This window comes from Ptychodera flava, chromosome 16, assembly GCF_041260155.1.
Source record: "Ptychodera flava strain L36383 chromosome 16, AS_Pfla_20210202, whole genome shotgun sequence".
Lineage (NCBI taxonomy): Eukaryota > Metazoa > Hemichordata > Enteropneusta > Ptychoderidae > Ptychodera > Ptychodera flava.
The window spans coordinates 3,119,574-3,137,543 of record NC_091943.1 but is presented as its reverse complement, the minus strand read 5'-3'; the positions used below and the strand labels follow the sequence as shown (position 1 = coordinate 3,137,543).

Here is a 17,970-nt window from a genome sequence, read left to right as displayed (position 1 = left end):
CGTCAAGACATTGCATCTAAATATGTAAAGTTCTTTGTTTAGCCTCCACAACATATGGCATTGGTATTGAGAAGCGGTGAAACAGGCACCACTTTATACGGCAAATGTGCAGGCCTACACTCTACCAACCCAATTGGTGCGGATGTTTGTCATTCCCATTCTTAAGGTAATACACGCTTCAAAAGCGAAAGACTTACACTTCTGCTCAGGCTTTGAAAGTTTCAATGAAACTTTCAAACGTTCTCTTACCAAATCAAGAATAAAAATTTGTGGCCACCTTGCAAATTTCGATACTAGAGAAACGAATTACCCAACATTTGCCGATGTTTGAAATTCAAGATGGCTGCCACCCCTGTGTTAACTCTATGGGGAAAAATAGCATTTTTGATTTTCGAAAAAACTAAGACGGTGAAAACTTTTCTTTCTCCAAGAACTGTAAAATAAGCCCCTGCAGAAGGTAGACCAGAAAGTTCTGTAAAATTCGAGAGTCAGACTAACCGTCCCCAAGACGAATTCTACATTAAAATAGTCTTCCTACTAGTATTTATGTAAAATTAAATATGCCAGCCCTTTCATGTACCCAAATGTTGTAAAAGCTGTCCTTTTGCCCTTTATAGTAGTTGAAAGAAACTTAGCTCAATACACCGTATATACGTTTAAAAGAAACTGTATAGTTGGAAAAAGTTATTGCTTCAATTTCAAACGAGAGATTGCGACATCAATACTGCACAATTAGTTATTTCAATTTTTCATATATTTTTCATCTACTGAAGAATTTACTACTAAGTTGGTATTTAAAAATGACGATGTTATTTATTTTTAATTCCTGTAGATCGGAAAATTGCTTAAGTAAACTATGTAAGCTTATAGCGCCTATTATCTTCATCGAAAAACCTAAAACCTTGATGAAATAAAAAATATTCTCGACACACTAGATGACAAATTATTTCAGACAATTTGTCAAAATATATGGTGGTTCTAAGTCCATATAAACACAAGACATATTGCCAACTGGAGATTGTCAATAGCAAAGAGTATGGAAAGGGAAACATTTACTGTAAACAACGTGGATTGCTTCTGTAATGTCATGCGAATGTTACATCCCCTTTTCATCGAAAGTTACAATACAAGAACTTAACCTTCGTCCACAGTAGCAATCGGAACAGAGAGTTGCCAATCCGACAATATTGCATAAAATAACAAAGCTTGTATGGACAATTGTGTTCCTAAAAAACTTGCAAGGTATATCCCTAAAGTAACAACTATAAAGCTATTCAGGATGGATGCATCTTTATGCTATACAGATAAAACAAACCTAAAATTGAAGACTGTTAAAAGTAAATCTTAAGTAGTTTAAATAATAACTTAATCAGTTTGCTCTAGGTTGTAAATTTTGGCCCTCGCGTGAAAAAAATACAGCGATTAGTGACATACGAAGATTGCAAGCAATTATGACAAACTAATACTGACGCAGAGGTAAACTTGCTTGGTTCAAACCATATTTTCTTTCTTTAAATTTCTTTAAGTTAGACGAGACACGCAATATTTTAAAATTTTGCTCCAGTCCTGGGGGAAGTCCAGAATATGATGTCTGCATGTGAAGCTAGCCGGTAGAAAACTGCACTTCCAATAGGTCTTCACAGAAACGATGATTTCACGCAAAAAGACTCGGAGCAATTATTACATCAAGTCTATATATCGGACCCGTCCAGCTCAGTCGATAGCTTGGCATACCTGTGCGATTTTGAGAAAGCCAGCGGCTTGTATCTTCTGTATATGCCAATAAAAACCATTAAGGACGCAATCACGAGAAAGGCAAGCCCGATCACTATGGTTCCGAATTTCATAGTGTCATTCTTCAAAAGGAAGTTGTCTGTTGTGAGCAAGAAATAAATTTTGAAAGATTAGTAACATAAACTTTCAAAATCGGATGTGAGATCAATAAGCCAGATACAGATAATATTCAGAGCATTTTAAATTTATAGCTTTGCACAACACTTTTGCATTAGTGATTACACCGGCCCAACAGTTCGATGGTATTTACATTTCGGATCTTTTTGTCGAAGACGTCTAATTTTAAGTTAAAGAAATATATCGTGGATTCTTTAAAGGTAAAAATTAGCTCTTTTGATTTTTTTTCAATTTCATTAGGTATTTGTACCGTTTGTGATGACGAATAAAAGTGGTACGTCAGTAAAAGCTTTGCTTACAACCCACAGATAGAAATAATTTGAAATAGCGTTGATCGCGATTTCGGGTTTGTCACTAAATATAGCTGCACGCGCGCGACTTTTGGACAGATATGCTGAAATTCGGACAAAATTTGTGTTTGTATGCGCGGCTGTTGTTGCAGCTTGTAGTCTTAGTCATCGGTTCATACGAATAAGTGTTACGCTAAATAGCCATTCTAACACTCGCAGGTAACATTTTCGTCGTCGATGCGGAAAATGCGGACAAATATGTATTTATGCATATTAATGACAGAGAACAGTGACGTCATTTGCGATCAGCGCTATTACGTCAATTACATAATTTTTGTATAAATTTGTATAAATACTGTTTTTTTAAATTAGATTTACTTCAGATCAGAGAGAGAGAGAGAGAGAGAGAGAGAGAGAGAGAGAGAGAGAGAGAGAGGATAAACTCCTATCGGACAAAGTCCCACCAGAACCAATAGGACTCCGCTTTGACAATTGGCGTGATTTCAATGGTAATTTTCAACAATGACTCACGATAACGGCCGATTATTTTACAGAAATCTCATTAGAATCCTATTGGATTAACGCAATATTTGTGTAAGAGGAAGGGAGGACATAATTCACAGGAGATGACTGTAGCAACTCTTACTCATGAAGCAGGAATGCATATTGCACTCCTCAGTGGTAGAAGGTTTCTCTGGAACATCGCGGAGGCAGAGCTCTTCCTCCAATGGGATTGGGTAAGTGGAGTTATGCAGAGCACAGACAACCTGTCTGGTTCGGTTTCCACCATCACACGGGGCGCTGCATTCTCCAAATTCACCGACAAACCATCTACAAGTAAGTGAAAGAAACGTATTTTCAGTTTGGCGGAATAACGCCTCTCACTGTTCTTAACGAAGTGGTCCAAACTTGCGAAACCTAGTTACCGCATTGCTAAAATCCACAGTTTGTTGTGAAGACACACTGCACATTACGATACTGTGTATAGCCCGTACTTAAAGTCACCAATCCTATCATTACATCGATTTTTCATCGGGCCCATTAAGTCACCGACTATCGGAGGTTCGGGAGCAACCTTGGCTGACACGCCTCACCATATATGGAGATATGCAAATTTGTAGTGACAAAGTATCCTGAAATGGCGTTCCACCGGCAGAGAGCTGAATTAATAGTGTAAAATATGATTTGGACTTTAAGATAAGTGAAATGTTGGTTAAACAGACTGCATGTATTTTGGATGTTGTTAGGTTAGCATTGGTATGATAAACAAAAATTTGATGTAGAGTCAAGGAACAAGCGAACTTTCGTTGTAAGAACAAACGAATCCGTCAAGCAAGAGAGGATAGTTTGCCAGCGAACCTGATGTTATTTTGGAATACTTACCCTATTTCAAATCTTTCAATTAACTGAGTTGCCGGGTTTACTGGTTCATCTGTGGGACTGCCTTCGTCAGTGTACCCAAACTGTTCCTCTCCGGTGTTAACCGGATTGCCGTAAATGTCCGTCTGCTGATCAAACGGGTTTTCATCGGGGTTAATTGGGTTTCCATATATGTCTGTTTTGGAGTCAGTTGGGTTTCCGTACTGATCTTCTCCTGGATTCAGGGGGTTGCCATAAATATCCGTACCCTGGTTAACAGGGTTTCCGTACTGGTCTGTTTCTTGGTTGATTGGGTTTCCATATTCATCTGTTTGTGGAACGATTGGGTTTCCATATTCATCAGTTTGCTGGCTTACTGGGTTGCCATACTGGTCTGTTTCTTGGTTGATTGGGTTTCCATACTGGTCTGTTTCTTGGTTGATTGGGTTTCCATACTGGTCTGTTTCTTGGTTGATTGGGTTTCCATATTGGTCTGTTTGCTGGTTTATTGGGTTGCCATACTGGTCTGTTTCTTGGTTGATTGGGTTTCCATACTGGTCTGTTTCTTGGTTGATTGGGTTTCCATATTCATCTGTTTGTGGAACGATTGGGTTTCCATATTCATCTGTTTGCTGGCTTATTGGGTTGCCATACTGGTCTGTTTCTTGGTTGATTGGGTTTCCATATTCATCTGTTTGTGGAACGATTGGGTTTCCATATTCATCTGTTTGCTGGCTTACTGGGTTGCCATACTGGTCTGTTTCTTGGTTGATTGGGTTTCCATATTCATCTGTTTGTGGAACGATTGGGTTGCCGTACTGGTCTGTTTGCTGGCTTACTGGGTTGCCATACTGGTCTGTTTCTTGGTTGATTGGGTTTCCATATTCATCTGTTTGCTGGTTTACTGGGGTTTCGTAAGGATCTTGGGGATAAATAGGGTTTCCATATTCATCTGTTTGAGGAGCAGGATTTTCGTTTCCATCAGTAAATAAATCTTCATCTCCGTAGAAATCATCGTCTGAGTCTTCCATCCAACTGTCATTTTCGTCCAGAAACTCGTCTTCCTCTTCGTCTGGCTCAAATCCTTCCTCACCTTCTTCCAAGACCGGTTTCTGGACACAGAATCCACTCATACACCACTGTGGAGGTAAATGTAAAGAGTTCAACTTTGCTAAATTCATTATTTTGAATTAGTGAATCTTAATTAAGGAGGTTAGCCCGGTAAACTTCCCTAAAGAAGCTTGTTTGTCTAAGGGCTCTAAATTGGAAATATACACAGTACAGTATGATACACAGCAATCCATAACGATACAGTGCAATACAAAAAACTGTGGGACAATCCAGTGTAAACAAAACTAAACAAAACGATACTAAAATTTTAAAAAATCACATTATTGCCAATAGGTTTTATAGGGGCAACTAACTGTCAAAACCGACTGACTAGCTAATGAACTGACCAGCTTGTAAACAAACAAACATTTAATCATCAAAATTGCAGTGTAATGAACTAACTAATTGTGAATTAAATAACAATGAAGAATGAATAACTTCCAGATTGACTGACTGACTAAGACCAACTAATCATCTATTAGTAACTAGTTCACTAACTTGTGTGCCAGTTCTCTCATTCACAAACAAATACTATAAAATAGTTCACTAGTGGACTGACCAGCTTAATATGCAAATAACTGGCCTGTGTCGTCATCAATCTAGTACCCTGGCAAACATAAAAAGCCAAACAAACAAGCGGCAAAAGATGAATTTCTGATGAAGGCACGGTGATATTTCAGGTTACTCCAAAGACGGTTGTCATTCACAATTTTGGAAAAACTTTGTCCATCATCGTCAATGTGCATGAGAGATAAGACAAACACTATAAATCCAAGACATTGAAACACTTATCTACCTGTCCATAGCCGCATGATGTTCCGTCCAGTGGCGGTCTGGAATCACCTATACAGTACGAACTCTGCGACGGAACTAAACACTTCAGCTCTTCGCATTTCGCCTAAAGGAAATTTACTTTTCATTATTTTTCATAAGGGACTAAATAGTCATTGGAAACGAAAGACAGACATGAAAGTGACAAGAAAAGAAACTGCAAGTTCATCAGTTTCAATTGTCACTAGAGCTACAGCTCTTATATGTATACGCCCAAAGAACAAATACATGTTATTTACGCAAAAATGTACCCTCTCCCGGGCCATTATGGATGAAAGGAAACTGCACAACTGAGTACAAGAGGCGAAACAGAGTGTGATTATAGAGTGTAAAGTTTGCTTTTGAGTCTTGTACTTGTAGAAAACATTTTGGGGCTACAATACTGTATAATCGGATACATTATCAGTAATATGTTAGACAGATGCGCGATGGCGTCACTGGCATTACCAAAGTTGTAATATTATACATTTTCAAAGTGTTCAATATTCAGATATGCAGTGCTGTAACATTTTGGTCGCTATAACTTGTTCCATCTAGTAAGCACTTGCAATGCTACACCATTTTCAGAATAAATACCCATTACCATTACATGAATATTAGGCAAATTGAGCACCTGGCCAGTGATTTCAATGCATTCTTCGGCATCGTAACTATAGACCATCCGGCACTGTTCGTCACTGTCGTATATTAAACCGGGCGCCGGTTTGTTGGGTTCAACTTTCAAGACTTCCGGTGATGATGGATAGTCGCGGAGGCAAAATGACTTGTCGGAGCTGAGGAAACAAAACGAAAAATTACTCCCTGATCGTGTACCAAGCCTAAATATGGCAAAAGTAGTCAAAAATATTTGCGAACGGAAATCAAGACCATTGTTGGCGTATAAAGTTTTTGGAATAGTAAAAGCTATGGGTAAAACGCCGGGTTAAAATATTGAACGGCAGAAAATAACTTGAAGATTTATGTAACAAAGTCTCGTCTGCTCCTTCCTGTGGTAAAACATATTGAATTTTAACTCTAAGCCCGTAAGGCTAAAAATACAATGTGATATTTTAATCGGTCATAATGATTTTTGTCTTCCGCTACAAATACCTCAAACAGCTGTCGTTTGTCGGTTGTATCATTAACATATCCCTAAATGTCAACTTATGAATAAAATCTTTATGGGCCAGACGGATAGTATTAAGGGTTCCTGGCATACAGTAGGCGGTACTTATTCATTTGTTGACAGACTTTAGGCTGGTGTGCTGCTAGCTCAAGTAAGACAGACTCACTTCAGGAAATCAATGACGGCATCTCTGCTACACGATGACCACTTGACCGCATTTGAACCACCAACAGGATAGCCGGTCATTATATAGGTATTGTCCGGACAGTCGTTCAAGTTTCCGTCATGTCGCATCCCCAAGCTGCCGAATTGATTCAATTAAACAAAAAAAACCTGTTTAATGTGAGCTGTAAACATGAAAAATGCGGTCTGTACAGACCCGCATCTTTCACAATCATGTATGTGAAGGAAAGCAATTTCATCCTAAGAAGAAATTGAACATCGCCACAATGTTGGTACTTAAGATAGGACGCGCCTCGGGGACAGATTTTCGGACTCTTTTACAGTTTTTTCTGATATAACACTTGTGGGGGTTCATTTTAAAGCTCTTGGTGTAAGGGAAATTTTCACCGACTTAGTTTTTTCGAAATTCGTATTTTTTTCCATAGAGTTAACACGGGGATGGTTGCCATTTTGAATTTTAGATATCCGTAAATCTTGGGTTATTTGTTTCTCTAGTACCAAAAATTGCACTGTGACCCCTATTTTTTTATTGTTGATTTTGAAAGAGAATGGTGGAAAGAGTCCTTAAGGAAAGCTTGAGCAAAAGTTTAAGTCTTTCACTTTCGAGGTGCATACTACCTTAAGTTGCATGATGTGTTTATCTGACCAATAAGCTTATTTCCTTTTTGTGGGCATTTGTGTGAATCTATCCAATGAAATATCCTTAATTTTTTTTTTTTCGGCTGTCAAACGCTAAGCTTCAACGCCCTCCTGATGGCTCGAGTTAAAGAGCTATGTTTGTCCCCACGCCGATGCAAACGTTGCCATGTTTACGGATGTTCAGACTTACTTGTGTCCAAGTTCATGTGCCAACGTGAGTACCAACGCCATCGGACCGTGATCTTCGTTGACGGAGTACATAGCCTCGGGGTCACAGGCACCCCATTTGTAACCCAGACCAGTGTTTTGGTAATTGTTGTCATCGCCACTGTATAAATCAACCCTGTGAATTTGAAAGAAGTGCTCATGAAACGGAGAAAGTGAGAGTTGCGATTTCCAAAGATCCCATGGATATCAAGCATGCATACATTATATTATGTATATTTACAACTTCATTTAATATTAATGAAAAGTAACGCTCTTCTTGATTATATTAGTAATAATGTTTTATGTACGATAAAAACATAATGCCAGTAGCAACCTTTGAAATTTAATTTATTTCAATGCGTTCATATTGCAATAATATTTGACTTCTAATAAGGCAAAACTGTGGTAAAAGGAAGATACAAACGTAACAAAATCAGTATCTATATGATTTGAAATAAACATCGAATGGTGATTAATCTTAAATCAGGGACATTCGAATTTAGACAAAGGATTAAAAACTGTGCTAATGATGGAGTTATTGTCCAAGCGACGGAAATTAAATCGTCTTTAACAATAGTGAAGTAGCGTCAGCTGGTATGCGTAAAGACTATTTTCGCAGTATTCGTCATATTTTTATATGCTTATTCGTGGTATTGTTTTACCTGGTAATCAAAGCTGCGGCGTCGAAGTGCATGGGATCGTTGTCGTCTTCAACGTACTTCGGCCTCATCCAGTCGCGGAAGTTCTTGAGCGCTTCGTCGGAGTTTGGGTCAACGTACAAGTTAGGCTAATAAAATTAAAAATAAAAAGATCATCCTTATAAAATACGTGTACGCATACAATCGAGATATTGCATCACGCGACCAGCAAAAATGTCTGTTTAGAGGTGCCTTAAGGTAACACGAGCTCTTTACAGTTGTTATTTTGTTTACGATTCCTCATTGACCTATATCTATACATCTTCAGTTTACATCAGTTTAAAGTCTGATTCAGATCAGATGTAGAAATCAAACTGGTGTTTGATCCCCATATTATTGTTTGGCTGCTCTATTGGTCGCCTTTCCTACCCTACATCTGGTGCAATCAAATCGATCAAACACGGTCAGAATGACAGGTTGTGTCACCTTAGTGGCTTTGGAGTCACGTGATATATAGATAAAAGATGAGCAGCTCATAGTTTTTGAGAATACTAGTTCGCAACAGGTTACAAGTTAACTTTTTTTACAAAAACCTAGCTCCTGATAAGAAAACATAAGGTGCCTTAGATTTTTTAGGGCAGAATGCGTCTTTAGGATAGATATTCAGACCCTGAAATTGGAGCAATCTTTCAACTTCGAGACACGTACAACCTTAATGTCGCTGATGTCCAATTATGCGATGATATAGCAACATATATTGTTCGAAAATCCAGTCAAACGTTAAGATAAGTGAAGAGGGCTCAAGGGTTTGGCATTCCTGTAACGAAGGATCTTAAGTTGTAATACTTAGATAAGAATACTTACATCTCCTTCTGTAAGGATGGTGATCTTTGACACGAAGAGGGTGATGTCAACACCAAGCGACGGATCTGCGTACAATCCCGCAACCTGGAAGCAGATTAACAAAATATGTGTCAGCGTAGCTTGGAGTGCATATTTGTGAGAAATTCTGCAGACTTTTAAGTCAATAGGTGACGAAATCTTGTTGATGAAGCTGCAAAAAGTTTTGAAAAAACGGGACAACGGCACCGAATGTACTTAATTGCAAAAAAATCAAATACTACCGCGTCATCAAACTTTCACAACCTGTAACTTCTGACGTCTTTCCCAAATGTCATTGTTTGTAAAATACAGTAACTCATTTTACTCCCGAAATCGTATCGAAGAGTCCAGTTTACAACCTGTCAACACAGACTGTTTTGGAGTAAAGTTCCATGCTATTGTTGTCGTTTGAATTTTATTAAGTCCGTACACTAGGATTTATCTAGATCAACAATATTGCGAATTGCACACAAATGTGTGACATGTTGAGATGGTTAATATTTTGTATTTTGACGAACTGTAAGGACATAAATAAGAACATGTAATCTAAAAAGTAGTGACAGTATAATCGAGAGTCACAGCTTTTGTCCCTTTAGGAAACATTTCAACGTTAAAACGTATATTGTTATTAGGCCAGGGTTTAGTAATTCTTTGTTTTGGCTGTCGCGCAAAAGTTAAAAAACAACAAGAAAGAAAAAAAATCCCACACTTTAAATTTTTCCCGCAATTGTTTTGTCATCAGCGATATTCTATCGCTAAATCTATGACTGCGACAAGAAACTTCCATACAGTATTCATATAATACAAACATTGAAGTATATGCGGTCATGACGTAAAACGGTACCCGTATACGGGCATGAGTATGGTGTATGTTAGCACTGTCAACTAAGTGAAATTGACTTTGTGTTAATTTTTGGGTGAGTCTTTTAAAACCACTTTCGAAAATCTGAGTTGACTTAAAGAATTTACTTACTTCGCCTTTTTGTTAGCTCTACTTTTCCAAAGTGATTATGGGCTTCATTGCATATTACTCCTGAAGCAAACCGCATTACTTACAAAGCTTGCGAAATTTAAAACACGAAAAGTCGCTTTTTGTAATCATAGAAGGAATAAGCATTGTAATGGCAGCAAAATAAGAGATACTGCACCCGTGGCCTTCACAAAATGCTGTTAACAGGGACATGAAATACTCACTCCATTCAACATCATAAGAATATATTCTGCAGTGTCGTCGCCATGATGCGAATACATACTTGGATCGGCAACTAATGCCAATTCCAAATAGTTGGGTTCATAGGCACTTCTCTGCACTCTGACTTTGTCTTGAATTGGATCTATTCGAGAGGAAACAGAGAGATCTACGCTTCAATGAGATCAGCGACAGATTGACACTAGCTTACGGATTGTTGGGTGTGCGAGACAGAAATCCTCAGACCCAAGGTTCTACAGGTTCTAAATAGCGATGGTGACTTTCGACTGTAAAGGCTGAATAAGAAACACAGTATTACTGCAAACACGCATTTTTCTTTTGCAAGAACAGCGAGGTTGTCGCAAGTCTTTTTATATCCTGGTGATCTTTGAAAACATCAAATCCCCCCTGTCGACGGATTGAAGCGGCCTACAATGTCCTTGTTGTTGTATGCTCAATCGTATTATGCTAGATCATCTTGCACCCGCGGTTCCATAATTCATGCATATTCTTTATTCTGAGCAAATAAGCAAATAGAGCATCCTGAAGCAACAATTCGACTTGTCAAAATTACGAACTAACTTATTAAGTTAAATTCATTGCGAGAGGAAAGTTAACTAAAACAAATATTTACCCTCTTCTGTCGTTGTATTTTATGAACTTCCTTTACAAAGGATTAAAATGTAGATAAGTCTATATAGATGTACCGTGTATATAGATGTACCGTGTATAGTTCAGTCAGGCGAAAGAGAAGCTTCAAAGCCGAGTAACTTGCAAGGATTGTGTTGATATGAATTGATAATTGTCACCTTCCGTTTTCACCATGCAAACTTTCAACAGACTATGATTCAATTCAAATAATTAATTTGAGGTGTAAAATTATAAGATCGATTATTAAACCGTGCTTTCAGCGGATTAGTTGAGAAGGCGTCAGCTTGTCAAGTTACAAAAAAAATCACAAGGTTTTCAAATAGTCATCACATGGCGTTCCTGGTTATGATAATAACACAAAAAACAATGACGTCAACGTTGTACATTCTATCCAAGGCAAAGCTAAACGTTCAAACTCGACTCAGCACATGCAGTGTGTGAAGTTTATTCCCCTCGCCGTCGCTATTGGACATCCTCGCGTACTACACTTTACGGTAAAATTTTAGATTGCCTAAGAAACGGTATCGTTTCAATCACACAGGCAATGCCCTGCGCAATAATTTACTGCAAATAAATATGTAATTTCACAAGTGCACAGCTGTGATTGGTTCCTATGAGTCACGCCAACACATGTTGCCGTTTGGCATTGTACTGACTATAGAGGATACTCTCGGGTTATTTTTTTAACGTTCTGGGCATAAATTGCCTCATAACGTCCTGCACGTAAATAACTTCGTTGAGTGCGAAACCACAGAACAAACGAAATTCAACTTTAAATAAAAAATATCTCCAAAAGATTGACATAAATTTACATTGTTGAAGTTCACTGAAACTTAAAATTTTTCTTATTTTGCGTAAAACAATACTTAAACAATAAGTAAATCGTTAAACCATAATAGTTGTGTGTATGGTACATCGGTGAAATATTTCTTGATCAGAGACTCTGACAACAGCGAGCAATTGTACTCGCTAATAATTTGTTATTCAAATAACGCTCGCTCCTAGCAGACGCTTACAAGTCCCAGTTCAAGAGCAAATAATCCAGATTTTGCTGAACAAGTCATGCGCAGCATCACTTCTTGAACTCTAACTACGATGTCTGTATGACAAAAAGAATATCGAAAGCCATCGCTTGGTGAGCCTTATTATGCAGCGACCATCTTTCGAAACCCCCGACATGTTACATGTATAATATATAGAATGGATATTTTATCGGATATAATTTCCCGCCGTCGCAATGTATAGGAATACTTTTCTATGTGTCATCGACACTTTACCTTGTGTTGAGTCACTGACAAGTGTGTAGATAAGATGCGGATTTGTGTACTCCTGGTCAGAGAGCTCATCAACCGTGTTATAATCATCCTCAAGGACTGGTATTATGACCAGTGTCACGTTGTCATATCGGATGAACCCAGTCTGAAATTATGATGAATATAACAGATATTTAAAAAGGGATATGAGAGAGAGAGAGAGAGAGAGAGAGAGAGAGAGAGAGAGAGAGAGAGAGAGAGAGAGAGAGAGAGAGAGGGGGGGAGAGAGAGAGGGAGGGAGGGGGATAGACAGATATAGAGAGGGGAGAGGAGTGAGGGAGAGAGGGGTTTGTTTCTATTCTTTAGAAATAAAGGTACTTTTATTTTAAAAGACGTGTCGATATTACTAATAAGAATGCAAAACATGACAATATTAGTGACTTTGTGAAATTACGTCATCTTTGCGTATCGTAAACTTACAAATTTCCCGATGAAATGAAATAGATCGACACATGCGCACAACAAGACACGATGATTCATAAGCGCAATGACATTTTCAGACGATGAGCCATTACAAAAACAATATCTCACCAGCTGGTCACCCATAATCCCAACGTAAACCTTGGAGTCATTGTGATTTGCCGAGTTTCCAAGGTAACAGGGGATATCGTACACCGTATCCAGCCACGACGATCCGTTTCCCGTGATGTACTGGACGTGGAATCCGGGACTCAGCAAGCCAAGGTTCGGTTCGAGGTCGAGGAGGAATTCCTCACCGAATACATCCAGCTTGTAGTGAAGGGCTGATGACGTCACATCCCTGGCTGTCTTTGATCGTTTTTGCGGCTCTCCGAAAGTGTATGTCGGAACTGTTTTAAAAGAAGGCAAAAGTAAACTTTCTTGTGGTTTATGACTGTTTCTTTGGGGTATTAGTCGTTGAATATGACTTAGTATATATTGCGAATTTTTCTGTAATGGAAATTTCACAATTACACATTGAACATGTCTGTGGTAAACTAAGACATACGTTTCTTGACATATCTTGTCAAAAGTCAAATAAATAAAAGTCAAAAGACATTGTGTTAAAGCTAAATTTATCACTCATAATTTTTTAGTATACAGACATCTTGTCAGTACTCAGTATTACGTCATGAATTAATTATGTGTGACGTAAATGAATTCTATATTTCATCATGAACATTGCCAGAAACTGCTAAAACCGGAAAAATCAAATTCTCTCGAATTTGAACATTTTTGTCCATTGCGTGTCAGCAATTGTAATCTAAAGACTCGAGTAAAGCCAAATCGTGCCTGTTCTACAAACTCGGGGGTCCTTACAAAACGAAGAGAACTTTCAGTCGTCTGCGCTGTACGACTCAGATCGTCGGAACGTGAATTAACGACCGGCCTACGCCCCGATGGCAACAAAAAGTCGGTCCGACAATCTCTGTACGCAATCTGTCGTCAGAATAAATATTCCAGTTCAGGTGTTTCGCAAATATACTTTTTACTTTCAATCATATTGTACTTTGTACTCAACATCTATTCGTCATATTGGTAAGGAAATTTGTCTCATTTGACTGCTCGTCTTTCTCTGACTCTATCTCTTTCACAACTTACAGAAATGTTTGAAGCATGTATCTTACCGTTGCTGTGTTCCTCAACGTCAAAGTAAAACTTCAGAGCTCGGCTTGATAACGCTTCATGAAACTGTAATCAAAGACAAAAATAATAGTTTTTTTTTAATTGAAAACGCCAAATTCCCCCTAATGTGCACATCACCCCCTGCTCCGGAGTTGTTGCTCCGAAAACGTTTCTCAGCATGGGTGCAGTACGCATGCGTTGCGTTGCGGGACACTCCATGAAGTGCACCTTCGCCACAACCATAGACAGTAAAGTCTTCCCCCTCTACTGTGTATGCCACAACTTACAAGCAATATATGACATTAATGAGGGTGAATGGCCTGGCAAAATAAAACACCACAGACTTTCATGACTGCGCGAACACGATCAGCTCCGTGACTTGTCGCTACCATGGTTATTTGAAGTATTTCGGAATTTCACAACTTGAAAAGAGTTCATAACGTGATAAAGGGCCCGGCCACAGCGCTATTTCTTTTGAATGGGTGCTGTAAAATCATTTCAAATATGTGACGTTAACCATTGTACAGTTTTTTACATACTTTAGCAAACAAGTTTTTACCTGTAAGCTTACATATGAATACACAATAGTGAGTACATACTTAACTTAGGTCTCTTTTCAAGTATAGTGTCATAACGTGATGTTACACGCATGCCTAAATAAGCAAATGTGGTAATCCCGGCCAATGCTGTCATAAGTTGGTGTGCAAAAAGCCTTTTCGGATAGGAACTGGACAAAAATTCTTACTGTAATTTAATATGCCATGTACAGATCGCGTCACGGTCGGTCGCACAAATAGACCCTATACATTGAAATCGTAAGAGTCCCACTTAACATCCACAACCTATTCATGAAGTCACAAGCGTTACGTGCACTTACACGGGAATACAAAGTTCCCGAACAAGGGGTCATATTTCTGAAAGGGGCTCGCAAAAAATGAAAACTTCCTGTCGGCCCATATCATCAAAACGAAGCGCCTCGTTTATTTCGGTTTGACGTGTCACATCGGCAGGCATTGACAGTGTTCAAATTTCGTCTGAATTAAACCTTTCTGAATTTAACTACACGTTTGTTAATTGTGGTCTCTCCTTCTACCTCCATGGTTTAAGAAAGCAGGGAAGGGCATGACGTAATGATTACGTGCGTAACACGGGTGTAACATGTCTAACAATAAACTGTGTGCGAGGCAGCTGAATACCTGAATACCTGTTGATCCTCGTCCAATCACGGCGCTGAGATTTTTTCCGTATTCCGATTTTACATCTGTGGCAGTTACTACTCCGTAGATTTTCAGGTTAGAAAAGCAGTATATTACTTACTGGGGTAACATTGTGACCTTCTTCCTCGCAAAACACAAGCCCAAATAACGCTGAAATGCAGAGACCGACAATCGTCACGTCGCGTATATCCATGGTGGCAACGTGTCCCTACAATACCAGCAAGCAGCAGTGTCGGTGTCAAAATGGTGCTCTTCTAGCCGACAGTACAGATTTACCTCCAACATGATAATCCCTACGAAATATTTACGCGCACTCGAGCCGTCAGCTGGGAAGCAACATGGTGGACCTTTGTGGACGACTTTTCATGATATTTGAATATTCAGTACGCAGTGTGACTGTTGCATACATTAAAATCGATACACCTTTAGGGTGTTTTGTTTCCGCTGTGTCAGTTGCTACCGCATTTGCCGAACAGACCCAAATTTTCTTTCTGTGTAAACAGCCTGGCGCAGCTATACTCGACATCGTGTTTACCATCGTCACAAAACTGTCTGTTAAAATGCAGAATTTGAGTGTGACACGTGTCGATACTGTGGGATGTCGACCTTGGACACCGCACTGCAACACGAAGCGTGTATGTTTTACCGATGTGCTGGTAGAAAACGCAAATACACACCCTATGTTTCAACAGCCTGTCTCTGTCTGTTTGCAATCGCGTGTCAACGTTATGCACGCATGCAAGTAAACATATTTTAATAACTTGAAGGTTTGAGTAAACGGCATAGTATCTATATGATCCTATATAGTTTTAGGCCTACTAATAAAATTAATATAACTTGAAATAAGGAAGATGAAATTCCCTTATTTTTCATATATACATCAATTCAACATCTTTTTCCCTCGAATCCCTCTTAAAGAAATTACCAGGTCTATTCTACATCAAGGTAAACAACATTTATTCTCAAAATAGTTTGTCTTTAAATATTACACAAAATGATCCTCAATTTTAGAAGAGTCTCCAGTAGTGTGGAAGCACCTTGGGTTCCACTGTGACAATGATTGCATAGTTACTGAAGTCAGGAGCATTGGTCGAGGGTCAGAAGGGTTTCACTTGACCGTACGCGTCAGCAATTCAGGATTGCCAATATATGTCATAAGGTAATGTTGACAAAATATCACGCGACGAGGATGGGATTCGAACCCACGCGTGCAGAGCACAATGGATTAGCAGTCCATCGCCTTAACCACTCGGCCACCTCGTCCTTCTGATCGGAACTTGATGAGGCGCTCCAAAAAATTCTTCCAAAATACAGCTCTGCATAACATCAATGCATATATCATTGTACAGGCAGAAGAAATAAGACTTCTTTGTTAATCAACTTGTACGACATTATAAATGATATAAGGCGCTGTAATTTAAAGGCCATAGTGATTTCTGTTCAATGACTGTGTTTGCTTGAGAAATTGATCTTCTTTCAAATTTCTGTCCCTCAAAGCACTGTTTATTGAAGACTAAAATTCTCCCGTGATTTAATGACTTTAAATCCGAATCAAAGAAAATTTATAAATGAAACTTAAATGATAAGTCACCTTGGATAACAATTGAATATGAATTAAAAGATCATATTCTCCCAAATTAGTTCCAATCGTGTTTGAGAAAAAGTCACGAGATTTTCGAAGGAAACTACTTTTAGATATTATCTTCAACCTCCGTTAGTGCTGTGCCAAGGAGCTCGAGATACTCTATGAAGAATACCACGCAGCTAGATTGATCGACAGCCTGTTTTCAAGGTGTCTTAGTTTGTGTAGGGACCGTGGTCTCGGTTACAGGGACTGCACTCGAGACTACAGGTGTGCGAGGAGTTTGATACTTCTCCCCTTTTGCCGTTGGCTGCGCTGTGTTCACAAGGGGATAGGCAGTCTATTTCAGCTATGAACATTACGATGCATTTGCCACGAGTGTCACGCCTTTCCCACGAATCAGATATTTGACGTACGATGATATCCACGCAACATCTAGCGTTTCTCAAATGGTCAAGGCTGAGAAATCTCATATATAAATTCTACGCCACTGAATCTAGTGTTAAAGACACTTAATTCCATTAGACTTAGCGCAGGGTGATGTATTGTTTTACTAATCATGAACGTCATCAACAAGCTATGCCTATTTAGAACAGCTTAGTGCTGTGTTGACGCTCTTTAGTTCCGAACACATCTTACATTCTTCCGGTACTTATGTGTATAAAGTATCATTAAGCATCTATTACAATATGTAGACTCGGTAACGATTTAAGTTGTACACTTTCTAGACAAAGAGTAGAACAGAGCTGGTAGAGAGATTGGAGAGCAGACTTCGAGTCGTCTCCCTTGCTGCTTACTAGTAGTAATAAAGATCGAAAGTGGTGCTTAAACTTGCTGTGTCAGCTCATAGACCCTCGTTTTTCTCGAGAGTCTATTGTCAGCTTCAGTTTAACTAGACTGATAGATCCGTCGCTCGAGGGCGCTCTCTACGCTCCCCTCCCCGAGCGACGGTTCTTTCAGTATACAGCATATAAAAGAAAATATTACTACAGTTTAAGAAAATACCGGTACCTCAACTCAGAGACCGTAAAGGAAGAGACGTGACACTTTGACACATATGTGTTCACACGAAATGTGATAAGCTTCACAAAGCGTTGCAATTTATGCAGTTTGTATTTCTTTTTCTTTCTACAGATTTTTTTCTACTCTAGGTTTTTGTGCCCTAGAAAACGCTCTCTAGAAAACGCTTTAAAATGCCCGGTAATTGGCTTGTTGTAAGTATTCTAACCAAATCGTCAAATGTTTTAGTTAATTGGGCTTCCACCGCATATATCATACA

At 38.9% G+C, this 17,970-nt stretch overlaps 1 protein-coding gene and 1 non-coding gene across 2 annotated transcripts; both read right to left on the bottom strand.

Moving 5' to 3' along the window:
- Nucleotides 1-793: 793 nt before the first annotated feature.
- On the bottom strand, nucleotides 794-15,479 carry LOC139152530 (uncharacterized). Its single transcript, XM_070725722.1, has 14 exons — nucleotides 15,210-15,479; nucleotides 13,895-13,958; nucleotides 12,840-13,117; nucleotides 12,273-12,414; nucleotides 10,350-10,489; nucleotides 9,138-9,221; nucleotides 8,298-8,422; nucleotides 7,619-7,771; nucleotides 6,773-6,907; nucleotides 6,115-6,274; nucleotides 5,467-5,568; nucleotides 3,585-4,699; nucleotides 2,848-3,032; nucleotides 794-1,873 (listed from the first exon to the last, which is right to left on the bottom strand). The coding sequence occupies exons 1-14, from the start codon at nucleotides 15,300-15,302 to the stop codon at nucleotides 1,692-1,694; spliced, it is 2,958 nt and encodes a 985-aa protein (XP_070581823.1). The 5' UTR covers nucleotides 15,303-15,479; the 3' UTR covers nucleotides 794-1,691.
- An 811-nt stretch (nucleotides 15,480-16,290) lies between these two features.
- On the bottom strand, nucleotides 16,291-16,372 carry Trnas-gcu (transfer RNA serine (anticodon GCU)). Its single transcript has one exon. It is a non-coding gene; the product is annotated as a tRNA-Ser (tRNA).
- Between the last annotated feature and the right edge of the window lie 1,598 nt (nucleotides 16,373-17,970).

Bases quoted from the DNA above. Each gene is read 5' to 3' on its own strand.
- LOC139152530 (XM_070725722.1), bottom strand. From the start codon at position 15,302: ATGGATATACGCGACGTGACGATTGTCGGTCTCTGCATTTCAGCGTTA. The intron at 13,118-13,894 runs GTAAGATACATG...CTTTTAAAACAG, and splicing joins CGTTGAGGAACACAGCAACG to TTCCGACATACACTTTCGGA. The intron at 1,874-2,847 runs GTAAGAGTTGCT...TGCTCACAACAG, and splicing joins TATGCATTCCTGCTTCATGA to ACAACTTCCTTTTGAAGAAT.